General features: G+C 41.2%; 1 protein-coding gene across 1 annotated transcript in view; it reads left to right on the top strand.

Annotated features, from left to right (window-relative positions):
* Positions 1-4,582: 4,582 nt before the first annotated feature.
* Positions 4,583-15,910, top strand: part of JMJD6 (Bifunctional arginine demethylase and lysyl-hydroxylase PSR) — a 122,700-nt gene continuing 111,372 nt past the window's right edge. The window contains exon 1 of the mRNA XM_071675981.1: positions 4,583-4,790. Within this exon, the coding sequence (XP_071532082.1) occupies positions 4,736-4,790 (55 nt within the window). The 5' untranslated portion in view covers positions 4,583-4,735. The remainder of the gene's footprint in view (positions 4,791-15,910) is intronic.

Raw genomic sequence — 15,910 nt, 5'->3', positions numbered from 1 at the left:
CCTTTAAGTCTAGCTGCCAGTAACCTTAAAACAACCATCCAAAAACAACTTGAACAAAATTTTCCGGAATCAAGACAAGTGAATCATGCCAGTAGATCCCCCAACATATTATGACTCACTATAAACATTCCCTTACATATTATGACTCACTATAAACATTTCCTTACATATTATGACTCACTATAAACATTCCCTTACATATTATGACTCACTATAAACATTCCCTTACATATTATGACTCACTATAAACATTCCCTTACATATTATGACTCACTATAAACATTCCCTTACATATTATGACTCACTATAAACATTCCCTTACATATTATGACTCACTATAAACATTTCCTTACATATTATGACTCACTATAAACATTTCCTTACATATTATGACTCACTATAAACATTCCCTTACATATTATGACTCACTATAAACATTTCCTTACATATTATGACTCACTATAAACATTCCCTTACATATTATGACTCACTATAAACATTCCCTTACATATTATGACTCACTATAAACATTTCCTTACATATTGTGACTAACTATAAACATTTCCTTACATAGAGAGCCGGGCTGATAGTGTACACACTAGATGTAACTCTTGCTACCACAGTCACTCCCACATGTAACTCTTAACCCCAGAATTATTCCCACATGTAACTTGCCACCACAGTTACTCCCACATGTAACTCTTGCCACCACAGTTACTCCTACATGTAACTCTTAACCCCAGAATTATTCCCACATGTAACTTGCCACCACAGTTACTCCCACATGTAACTCTTGCCACCACAGTTACTCCTACATGTAACTCTTGTCACCACAGTCACTCCCACATGTAATTCTTGCCACCACAGTTACTCCCACATGTAACTCTTGCCCCTAGAATTGCTCCTACATGTAACTCTTGTCACCACAGTCACTCCCACTTGTAACTCTTGCCACCACAGTTACTCCCACATGTAACTTTTGCTACCACAGTTACTCCCCATGTAATTCTTGCCACCAAAGTTACTCCCCATGTAATTCTTGCCACCACAGATACTCCCCATGTAATTCTTGCCACCACAGATACTTCCCATGTAATTCTTGCCACCACAGTTACTCCCACATGTAATTCTTGCCACCACAGTTACTCCCCATGTAACTCTGGCCACGACAGTTACTCCCACATGTAACTCTGGCCACCACAGTTACTCCCACATGTAACTCTTGCCACCACAGTTACTCCCACATGTAATTCTTGCCACCACAGTTACTCCCACATGTAACTCTTGCCCCCACAGTTACTCCCAAATGTAATTCTTGCCACCACAGTTACTCCCCATGTAATTCTTGCCACCACAGTTACTCCCCATGTAATTCTTGCCACCACAGTTACTCCCACATGTAACTCTTGCCACCACAGTTACTCCTACATGTAACTCTTGCCACCACAGTTACTCCCCATGTAATTCTTGCCACCACAGTTACTCCCACATGTAACTCTTGCCACCACAGTTACTCCCCATGTAATTCTTGCCACCACAGTTACTCCCCATGTAATTCTTGCCACCACAGTTACTCCCACATGTAATTCTTGCCACCACAGTTACTCCCCATGTAATTCTTGCCACCACAGTTACTCCCACATGTAACTCTTGCCACCACAGTTACTCCCCATGTAATTCTTGCCACCACAGTTACTCCCCATGTAATTCTTGCCACCACAGTTACTCCCACATGTAACTCTTGCCCCCACAGTTACTCCCAAATGTAATTCTTGCCGCCACAGTTACTCCCCATGTAATTCTTGCCACCACAGTTACTCCCCATGTAATTCTTGCCACCACAGTTACTCCCACATGTAACTTTTGCCACCACAGTTACTCCTACATGTAACTCTTGCCACCACAGTTACTCCCCATGTAATTCTTGCCACCACAGTTACTCCCCATGTAATTCTTGCCACCAAAGTTACTCCCACATGTAACTCTTGCCACCACAGTTACTCCCCATGTAATTCTTGCCACCACAGATACTCCCCATGTAATTCTTGCCACCACAGTTACTCCCACGTGTAACTCTTAACGCAAGAGTTACTCCCACATGTAACTCTTGCCACCACAGTTACTCCCACATGTAATTCTTGCCACCACAGTTACTCCCCATGTAACTCTTGCCACCACAGTTACTCTCACATGTAAATCTTGCCACCACAGTTACTCCCGCATGTAACTCTTGCCACCACAGTTACTCCCACATGTAACTCTTGCCACCACAGTTACTCCTCATGTAACTCTTGCCACCACAGTTACTCCCCATGTAACTCTTGCCACTTCAGTTACTCCCACATGTAACTCTTGCCACCACAGTTACTCCTACGTGTAACTCTGGCCACCACAGTTACTCCCACATGTAACTCTTGCCACCACAGTTACTCCCACATGTAACTCTTGCCACCGCAGTTACTCCCACATGTAACTCTGGCCACCACAGTTACTCCCACATGTACCTCTTGCCACCACAGTTACTCCTACATGTAACTCTCTGGCCACCACAGTTACTCCCACATGTAATTCTTGCCACCACAGTTACTCCTACATGTAACTCTTGCCACCACAGTTACTCCCCATGTAATTCTTGCCACCACAGTTGCTCCCGCATGTAATTCTTGCCACCACAGTTACTCCCCATGTAACTCTTGCCACCAGAGTTACTCCCACATGTAATCTTGCCACCACAGTTACTCCCACATGTAACTCTTGCCACCACAGTTACTCCCACATGTAACTCTTGCCACCACAGTTACTCCCACATGTAATTCTTGCCACCACAGTTACTCCACATGTAACTCTTGCCACCACAGTTCCTTCCACATGTAACTCTTGCTACCACAGTTACTCCCGCATGTAATTCTTGCCACCACAGATACTCCCCATGTAACTCTTGCCACCACAGTTACTCCCACATGTACCTCTTGCCACCACAGTTACTCCCACATATAACTCTTGCCACCACAGAAACTCCCCATGTAACTCTTGCCACCACAGTTACTCCCACATGTAATTCTTGCCACCACAGTTACTCCCCATGTAACTCTTGCTACCACAGTTACTCCCACATGTAACTCTTGTCCCAGAGTTACTCCCACATGTAACTCTTGCCCCAGAGTTACTCCCACATGTAACTCTTAGCACCACAGTTACTCCCACATCCTGCAAAATTATGTGCTCAACAGTTGGAAAATGAGTGAGTTTCTTGGATATGTTGTTTACCTACTTACGAGGTAATGATGCAGATAAATCATTCTTGTTGCCCCATCAGTGAGTGTGGCCAGCTGGAGCATTGTGCATTATCTGTAGCCGTCATGCACCGCCACACTGAACATGGCTGGAATGACACATCATTCTTAACTTGAGACAAAGATTGAAGTAATTCGTCACCTTCATGTGCCTTACTCTCGAAAATAAGACCAACTTACAGGTGGTAGTGATGGTTGGCAGCCAGCGACCTGGGAGTTATGTTCTGCTTCTAACTTGACTGACCGACCATCAGAAGGGTTAAATGTTGATGAACCAGTACTTCACTCTCACGTGACTTTTTATTCTTAACTTTCAATTTAAGTGTTGTGATGCTGCTCCGGGTAACCTGACCTTATGGCAAAATCTCGGCCTAGGAAGAGTACAAGACATGAGGCTCCACCAAGTGTGGAACTTTCCCCGTCATGAGCAAATACATGATCAATAATCTTCCTCACACAGGCAGTCTTGGGACATCATCATCATGATGATGATATAGCGAAGTCCTTATGCAGACAAATTATATTTGAACAATGTAATATGAATAAACATGAGCTGTGAAGTTTACAAAAGTGGTGAAATTTCTTATGGTATTTGAATTTAAAATTGCTAATGATAATCATAGTTATTTCTTACTTGTAAAGAGCATCTCGTTGACTAATTTAGCATATGTGATGACGTAGAAAAACATAAATCACTTAGCGTATATGTGATACATAATGAAATCATTGTACATATGTACAAAAAATATGCTTATTAGTTTATATGACATCTATGCAAGCAACACGCTTGCGAGATTCAGATTTCATTTTTTTCATGGAGGTTATTATGACAGCATGATATGTTCATTATCATTTCATCGTTAAATAGTTTTCAGGATAGCTTTCAGCAGGTTCATTATTTACGGTCTATGGACACAATTAAGGGTAAAAAGTGGACTGAATCTATATTTTCAAAGCAATTTGATCAAATTTCAAAATAACGTGAATGCATCTTGGCGAGTTCATATATACGAATAATTCTTGTCTATTAATATGAACTCTTCACATATACTTATATTCTATTCAAGATAAGTGCTAAATAAATATACGTTGCATAGATCTGTAAAAAATCTGATATTTTAACGAAAATACATCCTAATATCTTAAAAGTTACGATGATGCAATATATAAATATACCATTGCTCTGTGGTTGTAGGAGATAACCCACACACATGATACTTCATCATAATTTATATATATATCCATATCAGAAATTTTGAGTGATCAATTAATATATTTAACTCAGAAGAAGGATGGAATGTGAGAGAATGTGTGGTGGTAGTGGTGGTTGTTGACAGTGTGGCGGCGGTGGTGAAGATAATCCCCTGTGTACACATGACATTATGAAATAGACGAGCAAACTACTCTGAATTTATTTTTGTCCCTCGTCTTGGAGCAACAGTATGGATCACAGGTGCAGGAAGCGAGTGAGAGAAGCCAAAAAGAAGGCTCGTCCAGGTGACTAACCCTCCCACCTTGATATTGTTGGTGTGAGGAGCATGTGTGGTGACGGCTGCCTGCAGCATGACGCACCTCACGTAGGCTGCCTCGCCCCATGCTCCTCTACCTCATTACACACTCACACATTACTTATTTTATTGACGCAAATCCTATAAATGCTTTGTTTCACTTAGCCAACTAATTTCATGTTGCTATATTTAGAGTGTATTTGTATCAGCTTTTCTTGTTTCTATCTATGTCGGAAGAGATTCCCGTAATGTTCTAATTACACGTCTTTTAAACCATTTCGTACAATAAGAATGTTTCTGACACACGAAACTCAGACTAGTTAACTATTTCCTCTCCAGCTTGGGGTCTGTCCTCCATGAACCCCACCCCAGCCAGTAGGCACGGTCCTACCCCATGATAACTGCTTAAGGTGATCTGTTGGTTTTCTGGAAAGGTACATTGTTAATCCATTTAGGTTTATTAGACTTTGATTTCCTATGAAAGTACATTGGTACCATAGATACTATTAAATGAAACTAGGAAGTAATATTTTTAGTCTGGTTATTCTTGGAGGCAAAATATATATTAGCTGTGGATCATCATTATTAGCTTTATATATTGAGCGACTGTTATGCAGTACAACAATACTGTATGGTAAATACAACAGTTGCAGACCATGAATTTGAGCATTGCGTTTTATCGAATAATATTGAATATGGAGTAGTACCATATTTGATCATCCTTATATTGTTATATGAGCCTAAATGTGAGGTAAATTATTGTGAAAGTTTATTTCCTACATATACGGTAATGAAGATCACACTTTCCCTTTTATATATATATATATATATATTTTTATTTATTTATTATACTTTGTCGCTGTCTCCCGCGTTTGCGAGGTAGCGCAAGGAAACAGACGAAAGAAATGGCCCAACCCACCCCCATACACATGTATATACATATGCCCACACACGCAAATATACATACCTACACAGCTTTCCATGGTTTACCCCAGATGCTTCACATGCCTTGATTCAATCCACTGACAGCACATCAACCCCGGTATACCACATCGCTCCAATTCACTCTATTCCTTGCCCTCCTTTCACCCTCCTGCATGTTCAGGCCCCGATCACACAAAATCTTTTTCACTCCATCTTTCCACCTCCAATTTGGTCTCCCTCTTCTCCTCGTTCCCTCCACCTCCGACACATATATCCTCTTGGTCAATCTTTCCTCACTCATTCTCTCCATGTGCCCAAACCACTTCAAAACACCCTCTTCTGCTCTCTCAACCACGCTCTTTTTATTTCCACACATCTCTCTTACCCTTACGTTACTCACTCGATCAAACCACCTCACACCACACATTGTCCTCAAACATCTCATTTCCAGCACATCCATCCTCCTGCGCACAACTCTATCCATAGCCCACGCCTCGCAACCATACAACATTGTTGGAACCACTATTCCTTCAAACATACCCATTTTTGCTTTCCGAGATAATGTTCTCGACTTCCACACATTCTTCAAGGCCCCCAGAATTTTCGCCCCCTCCCCCACCCTATGATCCACTTCCGCTTCCATGGTTCCATATATATATATATATATATATATTATATATATATATATATATATATATATATACAAAACAGAACTTTCCATGGTTTACCCCAGACGCTTCACATGCCCTGGTTCAATCCATTGACAGCACGTCGACCCGGGTATACCACATCATTCCAGTTCACTCTATTCCTTGCATGCCTTTCACCCTCCTACATGTTCAGGCCCCGATCACTCTAAATCTTTTTCACTCCATCTTTCCACCTCCACTTTGGTCTCCCACTTCTCATTCCCTCCACCTCTGAAACATATATCCTCTTTGTCAATCTTTCCTCACTCATTCTCTCCATGTGACCAAACCATTTCAAAACATCCTCTTCTGCTCTCTCAACCACACTCTTTTAATTACCACACACCTCTTACCCTTTCATTACTTACTCGATCAAACCACCTCACACCACATATTGTCCTCAAACACCTCATTTCCAGCCCATCCACCGTCCTCCGCACAACTCTATCTATAGCCCACCCCTCGCAACCATATAACATTGTTGGAACCACTATTCCTTCAAACATACCCATTTTTGCTTTCCGAGGTAATGTTCTCACCTTCCACACATTTTTCAATGCTCCCAGAACTTTCTCCCCCTCCCCCACCCTATGACTCACTTCCACTTCCATGGTTCCATCCGCTGCCAAATCCACTCCACAAATCCATGTCTTTTCCTATTGCTACCTCGTTAGAGAGAGAGAGAGAGAGAGAGAGAGAGAGAGAGAGAGAGAGAGAGAGAGAGGTGCTATTTCATGTGTGGCAGGGTAGCATCAGGAATGGATGAGGGCAGCAAGTATGAATATGTACATTTTGAAATGTATATGAATGTATATGTGTGTGTGGGTGTTTATGTATATACATGAGTATGTTGGGGGGTTGGGCCATTTCTCGTCTGTTTCCTTGGAAAGGATCACAATTTTGCGCGTTATCAAATATCTTTTCCTATGAGTCCACGGGGAAAATTAAACATGATAAGTTCCCAAGTGCACTTTCGTGTAATAATCACATCATCAGGTGAGATGCAAGAAAGAAATATAAGTCAGATATACTACGAAGAGACGTAGCTAGGATGCCATTTGGTAAACACGTCCTAGGTATGTCTTTATTGTACATCATCTGACTTATATTTCTTTCTTGTATCTCCCTTGATGATGTGATTATCACACTTGGGAACTTATCATGTTTAATTTTCTACGTGGACTCATAAGAAGATACTTGATCACGTGCAAAATTGTGATCCTTTCCAAGGAAACAGATGAGGAATGGCCCAACCCACCCACATACTCATGTATATACATAAAACACCCACACACACATATACATTCATATACATTTCAACATGTACATACATATACATACTCATACATGTACATATTTAAACATGTACATATTCATGCTTGCTGCCTTCATCCATTCCCGTCGCCACCCTGCCGCACATGAAATAGCACCCCCCTCTCTCTCTCTCTCTCTAGCGAGATAACACTAGGAAAAGACAAAAAAAGACCACATTCGTTCACAATCAGTCTCTAGCTGTTGTGTGTTATGCACCGAAATCACAGCTCCCTTTCCACAGCTTTTGCCTTGTATGTTATTATTTGATAAGAAATGATGCACAAAATCTTTTTCCGCCATTCTTATTGTATTCTTAAAACACTAACATTGCAGAATACAATCGTTCAGTATCCAAAACTAATGGCAACGTGGAGCTAAACTAGACTTTTACCACGTTGAATATTGATTGATTATGACCTGTGCTGTTAGAGAATCATTTATTTATTAAGCATGACTTGAATATTGTATTGTATTGCATATTAAATGAGGTGATAATAGTGTATGTGTCAGGGAAAATGTTGGTTATTTCATTAAACATTGGATATACACTCATTTAGAGTACAGAGAAATTATTAACTCTTGTAACTACCCTAGCAGTTGAGACTTGAATATTGGTCATTCTTACACGGATTGTACATTATCAGTTAGACACGAGCTGCCAGTCAGGATATAAATCTCAATGTTTCATCAGTTTTCTTCATAGGAGAATATGACATAAAATTGCCTCATGGGGTTCATTTACAATGCTCCTGGAGCAGGATGACATAAAATTGCGTCATGGGGGTCACTTATAATGCTCCTGGAGCAGGTTCCTAATTGCTCCAGTGTGTTGTTGTTCCTCACGCTTGCCCACCTGTATTCCATCCACCATTTAAGCCACACTGTCACCCATTTATAGCTCCTTGCTGCTTTGTTGATGTTGCCTTCTAATAGATTATAAGCTGCTTCCACTGCTTTTCTCCTTTGTCTGTCCAAGTCTTTCCGAATTAATTGTGCCTCCTCTCTTCTGAGAGAAGTCGTGTAGGATAGGTAAGCTAATTTATCTTCCCTGGTGTAGGCGATAGGGAAAGGGTGTGAGTCATGGTACATTGTGGGCATTGCTTCATGACTCTCATTCACTTTAACTGTTTGTGTTTACCATTTACATATGATTTGAATAATTTTGCACATCTATATATATTTGCATATTCAGAATTAATTTCAGAGTAATAGCCCCAGAAATAAGCTCCTGTAGTAACCAAGAGATGCTTACCAGTCATGCATGTCACAGTATTGGCAAGTTTTTGAAACAAGGCCTATGGAAATAATACTTATGTGGTGATTTCCACCTCCTGGCATATAAGTTCATACTGTGACTCACCATTTAAATCACAGGATCTTACATTTCTCCATTAGAATCCTCTTTTGTCTTTTTCTCTAGTGACAACTTTTAAGATTAACCTTTCTTCACTTCTTTTTTTAAGCTCCACAGCAAGCTTAGTTGCTTTACATTGAGCATTTTTCAGGTGAGCAACATCCCTCATGATTGGTGACCTTGCTTTTATACAGTAAACAATGTTTGAATGGAGGAACCTTTTATACATTTCTAATATTTTTCTGTTTATTGGGCTAAAAGTTTTCCTTACAGCTCTCATAACATTGTATGCTCTTCATGAGCTATGATATATCATTATGTTGGTTTCCTGTTCATACTTGTCATCTCTCTAATGCCCTTCTGATATAATTTGGCGTTCATTTATTACTTTCATCTGTCATCGTGTATTTGTATTTCTGTTGTGTTGTCCATTCTTTTGCATTTTCCTTCTTTTTTTTTTTTTATTATACTTTGTCGCTGTCTCCCGCGTTTGCGAGGTAGCGCAAGGAAACAGACGAAAGAAATGGCCCACCCCCCCATACACTTGTATATACATACGTCCACACACGCAAATATACATACCTACACAGCTTTCCATGGTTTACCCCAGACGCTTCACATGCCTTGATTCAATCCACTGACAGCACATCAACCCCGGTATACCACATCGCTCCAATTCACTCTATTCCTTGCCCTCCTTTCACCCTCCTGCATGTTCAGGCCCCGATCACACAAAATCTTTTTCACTCCATCTTTCCACCTCCAATTTGGTCTCCCTCTTCTCCTCGTTCCCTCCACCTCCGACACATATATCCTCTTGGTCAATCTTTCCTCACTCATTCTCTCCATGTGCCCAAACCACTTCAAAACACCCTCTTCTGCTCTCTCAACCACGCTCTTTTTATTTCCACACATCTCTCTTACCCTTACGTTACTCACTTGATAAAACCACCTCACACCACACATTGTCCTCAAACATCTCATTTCCAGCACATCCATCCTCCTGCGCACAACTCTATCCATAGCCCACGCCTCGCAACCATACAACATTGTTGGAACCACTATTCCTTCAAACATACCCATTTTTGCTTTCCGAGATAATGTTCTCGACTTCCACACATTCTTCAAGGCCCCCAGAATTTTCGCCCCCTCCCCCACCCTATGATCCACTTCCGCTTCCATGGTTCCATCCGCTGCCAGATCCACTCCCAGATATCTAAAACACTTCACTTCCTCCAGTTTTTCTCCATTCAAACTCACCTCCCAATTGACTTGACCCTCAACCCTTCTGTACCTAATAACCTTGCTCTTATTCACATTTACTCTTAACTTTCTTCTTCCACACACTTTACCAAACTCAGTCACCAGCTTCTGCAGTTAGTCACCAGCTTCTGCAGTTTCTCACATGAATCAGCCACCAGCGCTGTATCATCAGCGAACAACAACTGACTCACTTCCCAAGCTCTCTCATCCCCAACAGACTTCATACTTGCCCCTCTTTCCAAAACTCTTGCATTTACCTCCCTAACAACCCCATCCATAAACAAATTAAACAACCATGGAGACATCACACACCCCTGCCGCAAACCTACATTCACTGAGAACCAATCACTTTCCTCTCTTCCTACATGTACACATGCCTTACATCCTCGATAAAAACTTTTCACTGCTTCTAACAACTTTCCTCCCACACCATATATTCTTAATACCTTCCACAGAGCATCTGTATCAACTCTATCATATGCCTTCTCCAGATCCATAAATGCTACATACAAATCCATTTGCTTTTCTAAGTATTTCTCACATACATTCTTCAAAGCAAACACCTGATCCACACATCCTCTACCACTTCTGAAACCACACTGCTCTTCCCCAATCTGATGCTCTGTACATGCCTTCACCCTCTCAATCAATACCCTCCCATATAATTTACCAGGAATACTCAACAAACTTATACCTCTGTAATTTGAGCACTCGCTCTTATCCCCTTTGCCTTTGTACAATGGCACTATGCACGCATTCCGCCAATCCTCAGGCACCTTACCATGAGTCATACATACATTAAATAACCTTACCAACCAGTCAACAATACAGTCACCCCCTTTTTTAATAAATTCCACTGCAATACCATCCAAACCTGCTGCCTTGCCGGCTTTCATCTTCCGCAATGCTTTCACTACCTCTTCTCTGTTTACCAAATCATTTTCCCTAACCCTCTCACTTTGCACACCACCTCGACCAAAACACCCTATATCTGCCACTCTATCATCAAACACATTCAACAAACCTTCAAAATACTCACTCCATCTCCTTCTCACATCACCACTACTTGTTTTCACCTCCCCATTTGCGCCCTTCACTGAAGTTCCCATTTGCTCCCTTGTCTTACGCACTTTATTTACCTCCTTCCAGAACATCTTTTTATTCTCCTTCATAGAATATGAAAAAAAACACTTTTGATTAGTGGCTTAACTTGCACATCATCTTATAGTAGCATATTATTTGTAAGGTCTTGACCTTTGAAGAGCAGCTGATATCAGTTGATTTCTCCTGGGAAGCAGCAGCCAGTATCAGTTGAAGTGACTTCCCACATTTGTTTAGATATCTGGTTGTTTAATCATGCCATTAGTAACCTACATAGGTCTCTTCCATCATCAGGATGGTACAAAAAAATTTTGCTCTCCTTTGTATTCCTACAACCATTACTGTGAGTGCTTAAGAAATGTGTAGAAATAAGGGATCTACAGAGTGAATTAACATGGTCTTAGATAGAAGGAGGGAAACTTCAACTTATGGTGGTGAAACAGATGAATTAACTACTGCACCTGATTATTTTTTTATGTAATCCTAGGATAATGTAGGACATTGGTGATCAATGACTAGTAAAGAGCTTGAATATTTCCAAAGAAATAATTCTTATCAAGTTTTTAGATAAATGTTTTATGCAGAATAGAGTTGAAGAACAATTATATTAGTGGTCTACAGGCCCCTAAAGATAAAAGTTTAGTATCTTCTCTGCATTTGACAACCAGTTAATGTGTTCACACTTAATTTGTGATGTGAAAGGTGTAACATTTCTGCTTATACCTATGTTATTCACCATTGTTACTGTATCTACATGAAATAAGCAAGCATATCCTTGGGATGTGGGTAAGAAAAATTATACCTTCATTTTTTTTTTTTTTTTTTTTTTTTTTTTTTTTTTTATACTTTGTCGCTGTCTCCCGCGTTTGCGAGGTAGCGCAAGGAAACAGACGAAAGAAATGGCCCAACCCCCCCCCATACACATGTACATACACACGTCCACACACGCAAATATACATACCTACACAGCTTTCCATGGTTTACCCCAGACGCTTCACATGCCTTGATTCAATCCACTGACAGCACGTCAAACCCTGTATACCACATCGCTCCAATTCACTCTATTCCTTGCCCTCCTTTCACCCTCCTGCATGTTCAGGCCCCGATCACACAAAATCTTTTTCACTCCATCTTTCCACCTCCAATTTGGTCTCCCTCTTCTCCTCGTTCCCTCCACCTCCGACACATATATCCTCTTGGTCAATCTTTCCTCACTCATTCTCTCCATGTGCCCAAACCATTTCAAAACACCCTCTTCTGCTCTCTCAACCACGCTCTTTTTATTTCCACACATCTCTCTTACCCTTACGTTACTTACTCGATCAAACCACCTCACACCACACATTGTCCTCAAACATCTCATTTCCAGCACATCCATCCTCCTGCGCACAACTCTATCCATAGCCCACGCCTCGCAACCATACAACATTGTTGGAACCACTATTCCTTCAAACATACCCATTTTTGCTTTCCGAGATAATGTTCTCGACTTCCACACATTTTTCAAGGCTCCCAAAATTTTCGCCCCCTCCCCCACCCTATGATCCACTTCCGCTTCCATGGTTCCATCCGCTGACAGATCCACTCCCAGATATCTAAAACACTTCACTTCCTCCAGTTTTTCTCCATTCAAACTCACCTCCCAATTGACTTGACCCTCACCCCTACTGTACCTAATAACCTTGCTCTTATTCACATTTACTCTTAACTTTCTTCTTCCACACACTTTACCAAACTCAGTCACCAGCTTCTGCAGTTTCTCACATGAATCAGCCACCAGCGCTGTATCATCAGCGAACAACAACTGACTCACTTCCCAAGCTCTCTCATCCCCAACAGACTTCATACTTGCCCCTCTTTCCAGGACTCTTGCATTTACCTCCCTAACAACCCCATCCATAAACAAATTAAACAACCATGGAGACATCACACACCCCTGCCGCAAACCTACATTCACTGAGAACCAATCACTTTCCTCTCTTCCTACACGTACACCTTCATATACCTTCATATACCTTCATATCTTGTATTTTTAGTTTTCCAAAAGAAGGAACAGAGAAGGAGGCCAAGTGAGGATACTCCCTCTGAGGCTCAGTCCTCTGTTCTTAATGCTACCTTGCTAATGTGGGAAATGGCGAATATGCATGAAAAAAAAGGCTTTTGAGGTAGGAGCAAGGGTCCAGACACCTTTTTCTCCTTGCCATTCAGTTTCTAAGGGTGGGAACAGAAGGACTCATATGATTGGTACTCATCCCTCTTGAATGATCAAGGTGTAGGGTCTGTATGTGCTTGGGTGTAACCAGGATGAAAAGAAGGGAAAGAAAGAATATGTTTAGGGAGAAGAACTTGAATGTTTTGGATCTAAGTGATACAGTTCTAAAGAGAAAGTTGGAAGAATGGCTTAGGAATGTCTGAGGGATAAAGTTGGGGGATTAGTGTGTGTGTGTGTGTGTTGTGGAGGAGGGAGCAAAGAAGGTGTGGTAATTCTGCTAAAAGAATTGTGGGAATGTGTTAAAGAGTGTGAGGAAATGAATTGCTGATTGATGTGATGAAAGTGAATTAGGATTTCAAGAGATAGGCATTTGTCATTGTTTATGCACCTGGTAATGAAAGGAGTGGGGAAGTTAAGTGATGTTTTGAGAGGAACTGATTGAGCACATCAGGGGTCTTGATGTAAGGGATGCTTAGACTGCAAGAGTAGATGATGTGGCAATTGAGGATGTAATTGGGGGCCTGGGGCACCCAGCATAAATGAAGACAGTGAACAGGTTATGTATACTGAAAGAGGACTGGTGACAGAGAATGCATGGTTTTTGAAATAAATATAATTACACATGGATGGTTGGGGTTAGTGATGAGCTGGCATTATTTGATTAGATCCCAACTGATAGGCATGCATATGAAATTGTTGAATGTAGAAGGGCTGATAGGTGGAGCTGCTGGGAAGTCTAGACATTTCTTGGTGGAGATGAGTGTGAAAATTTGTAGTGGCTTAAGAAAAAGAGGAATTGATAGGAATAGGAAGAGGGTGGTGAATGTGAGTGAGCCTAGAAAAGAATCTTGTTTACAGTTATCATAGAGATTGAGAAAGAAATGACATAAGGTGAGACTAAGATGAGACTAGGGGAATAGATGAGGAATGTAAGGTATTTAAGGAAGCATTGCTCGCATGTGCAAGTGAAGTGTGTGGTATGTGGAAGGTAGAGTGTGTGTTTGAAAAAGTGTTAGGATGAGGTTGGAAAGTTACCAAGTTGCAGGGAATGAATGTATGTGATTAAGAGATATTCAAGAGAAAGTGGCAGGAGGTCTAGTGAAAGGCACAAGTGCTAAAAAGAGGGCAAATGGGAGAGATTATAGGCAGACTTATATGGGAATAAGAAAATGTTTTGGAGAGAGGTGAATAGATCAGTGAATGGAGAAGATGGGGAAGTATCAACAGGTAGGGAAAATGCAAAGAGATGGAGTGTGAGTGTTCTGAAGGACTGTTGATTGTGTCAGATGGTAGAATGGCAGAAGTGGGTGTTTAGGACATGGTGTATATAAAGCGAGAGAATCATGGCAAATGGTGTAGAGAGAAGAGATGATGAAAGTCTTCATTAATGTGAACTGTGGCAAAGCAGCTGGACTCTATAGGATTGCAATTAAGTTTATCATGGAAGTTGGTAACAATGCTGTAGAATGGTTGGTCAGGGTTTTCAGCGTGAGGTGCCTAAGGACTGGTGAAATGCTTTCATAGAGCCAATATGTAAACGCAGTGGGGATAAAAGTGAATGGTAAGATCACAGAGGTTGACTGTACATGATAAGATACATGGGAGAAAGATGACTAAGGGGTGGTGGGATGTGCAGACTATCAAATTAGGGAGGAGCAATATGACTTAGCAGAGGATATGTGGACCAGGTATATGCTTTAAAGATTATATGTGAGAAATACTAAAAGGGAGGGATTTGTATGTGGTATTTATGGATCTGGATAAAGAATATAATTGGGTTAATGGAGGTACCTTCTGTGTATGTTTGTGAGAAGGTAGGGAGGAGGATGGATGCTTTCAGATGAAGGTATGTCTGCATCAAGGATGTGTAATGTCACCCTGTGTGTTTTATCTGCTTATGGATGGGTTGGTGAAGAAGGTGAATATTAGGATCTTGGGGGGATTTGCGCACACTGCTGCAGTGTACTTGGAATGGGGAATTCTGTAAGGTGAATCAGATGTTGTATATGACATAGCTCTGTTGGCAAATTTGAGTGAAAAACTGCAGAAGCTGGTGTCTGAGTCTGGGAGAGTGTGTCAAAGGAGACAGTTGAGTCACTGAATAAAAGTAAGATTATGAGCTCAATTAAGCAGGGAAAAGAGGTTAGTTTGAATGGAGAGAACCTGGAGAAAGTGTTTTAGATACCAGGGTTTGGACATGGCAGCGGATGGGACTGTGGGAACTGAAGTGAATAATAGAATGGGGGATGGGC

The sequence above is a fragment of the Panulirus ornatus genome, chromosome 22 (assembly GCF_036320965.1).
Source record: "Panulirus ornatus isolate Po-2019 chromosome 22, ASM3632096v1, whole genome shotgun sequence".
NCBI lineage: Eukaryota > Metazoa > Arthropoda > Malacostraca > Decapoda > Palinuridae > Panulirus > Panulirus ornatus.
Note: the sequence above shows the minus strand (reverse complement) of the source record. Positions and strands in the feature narration are given on the sequence as shown.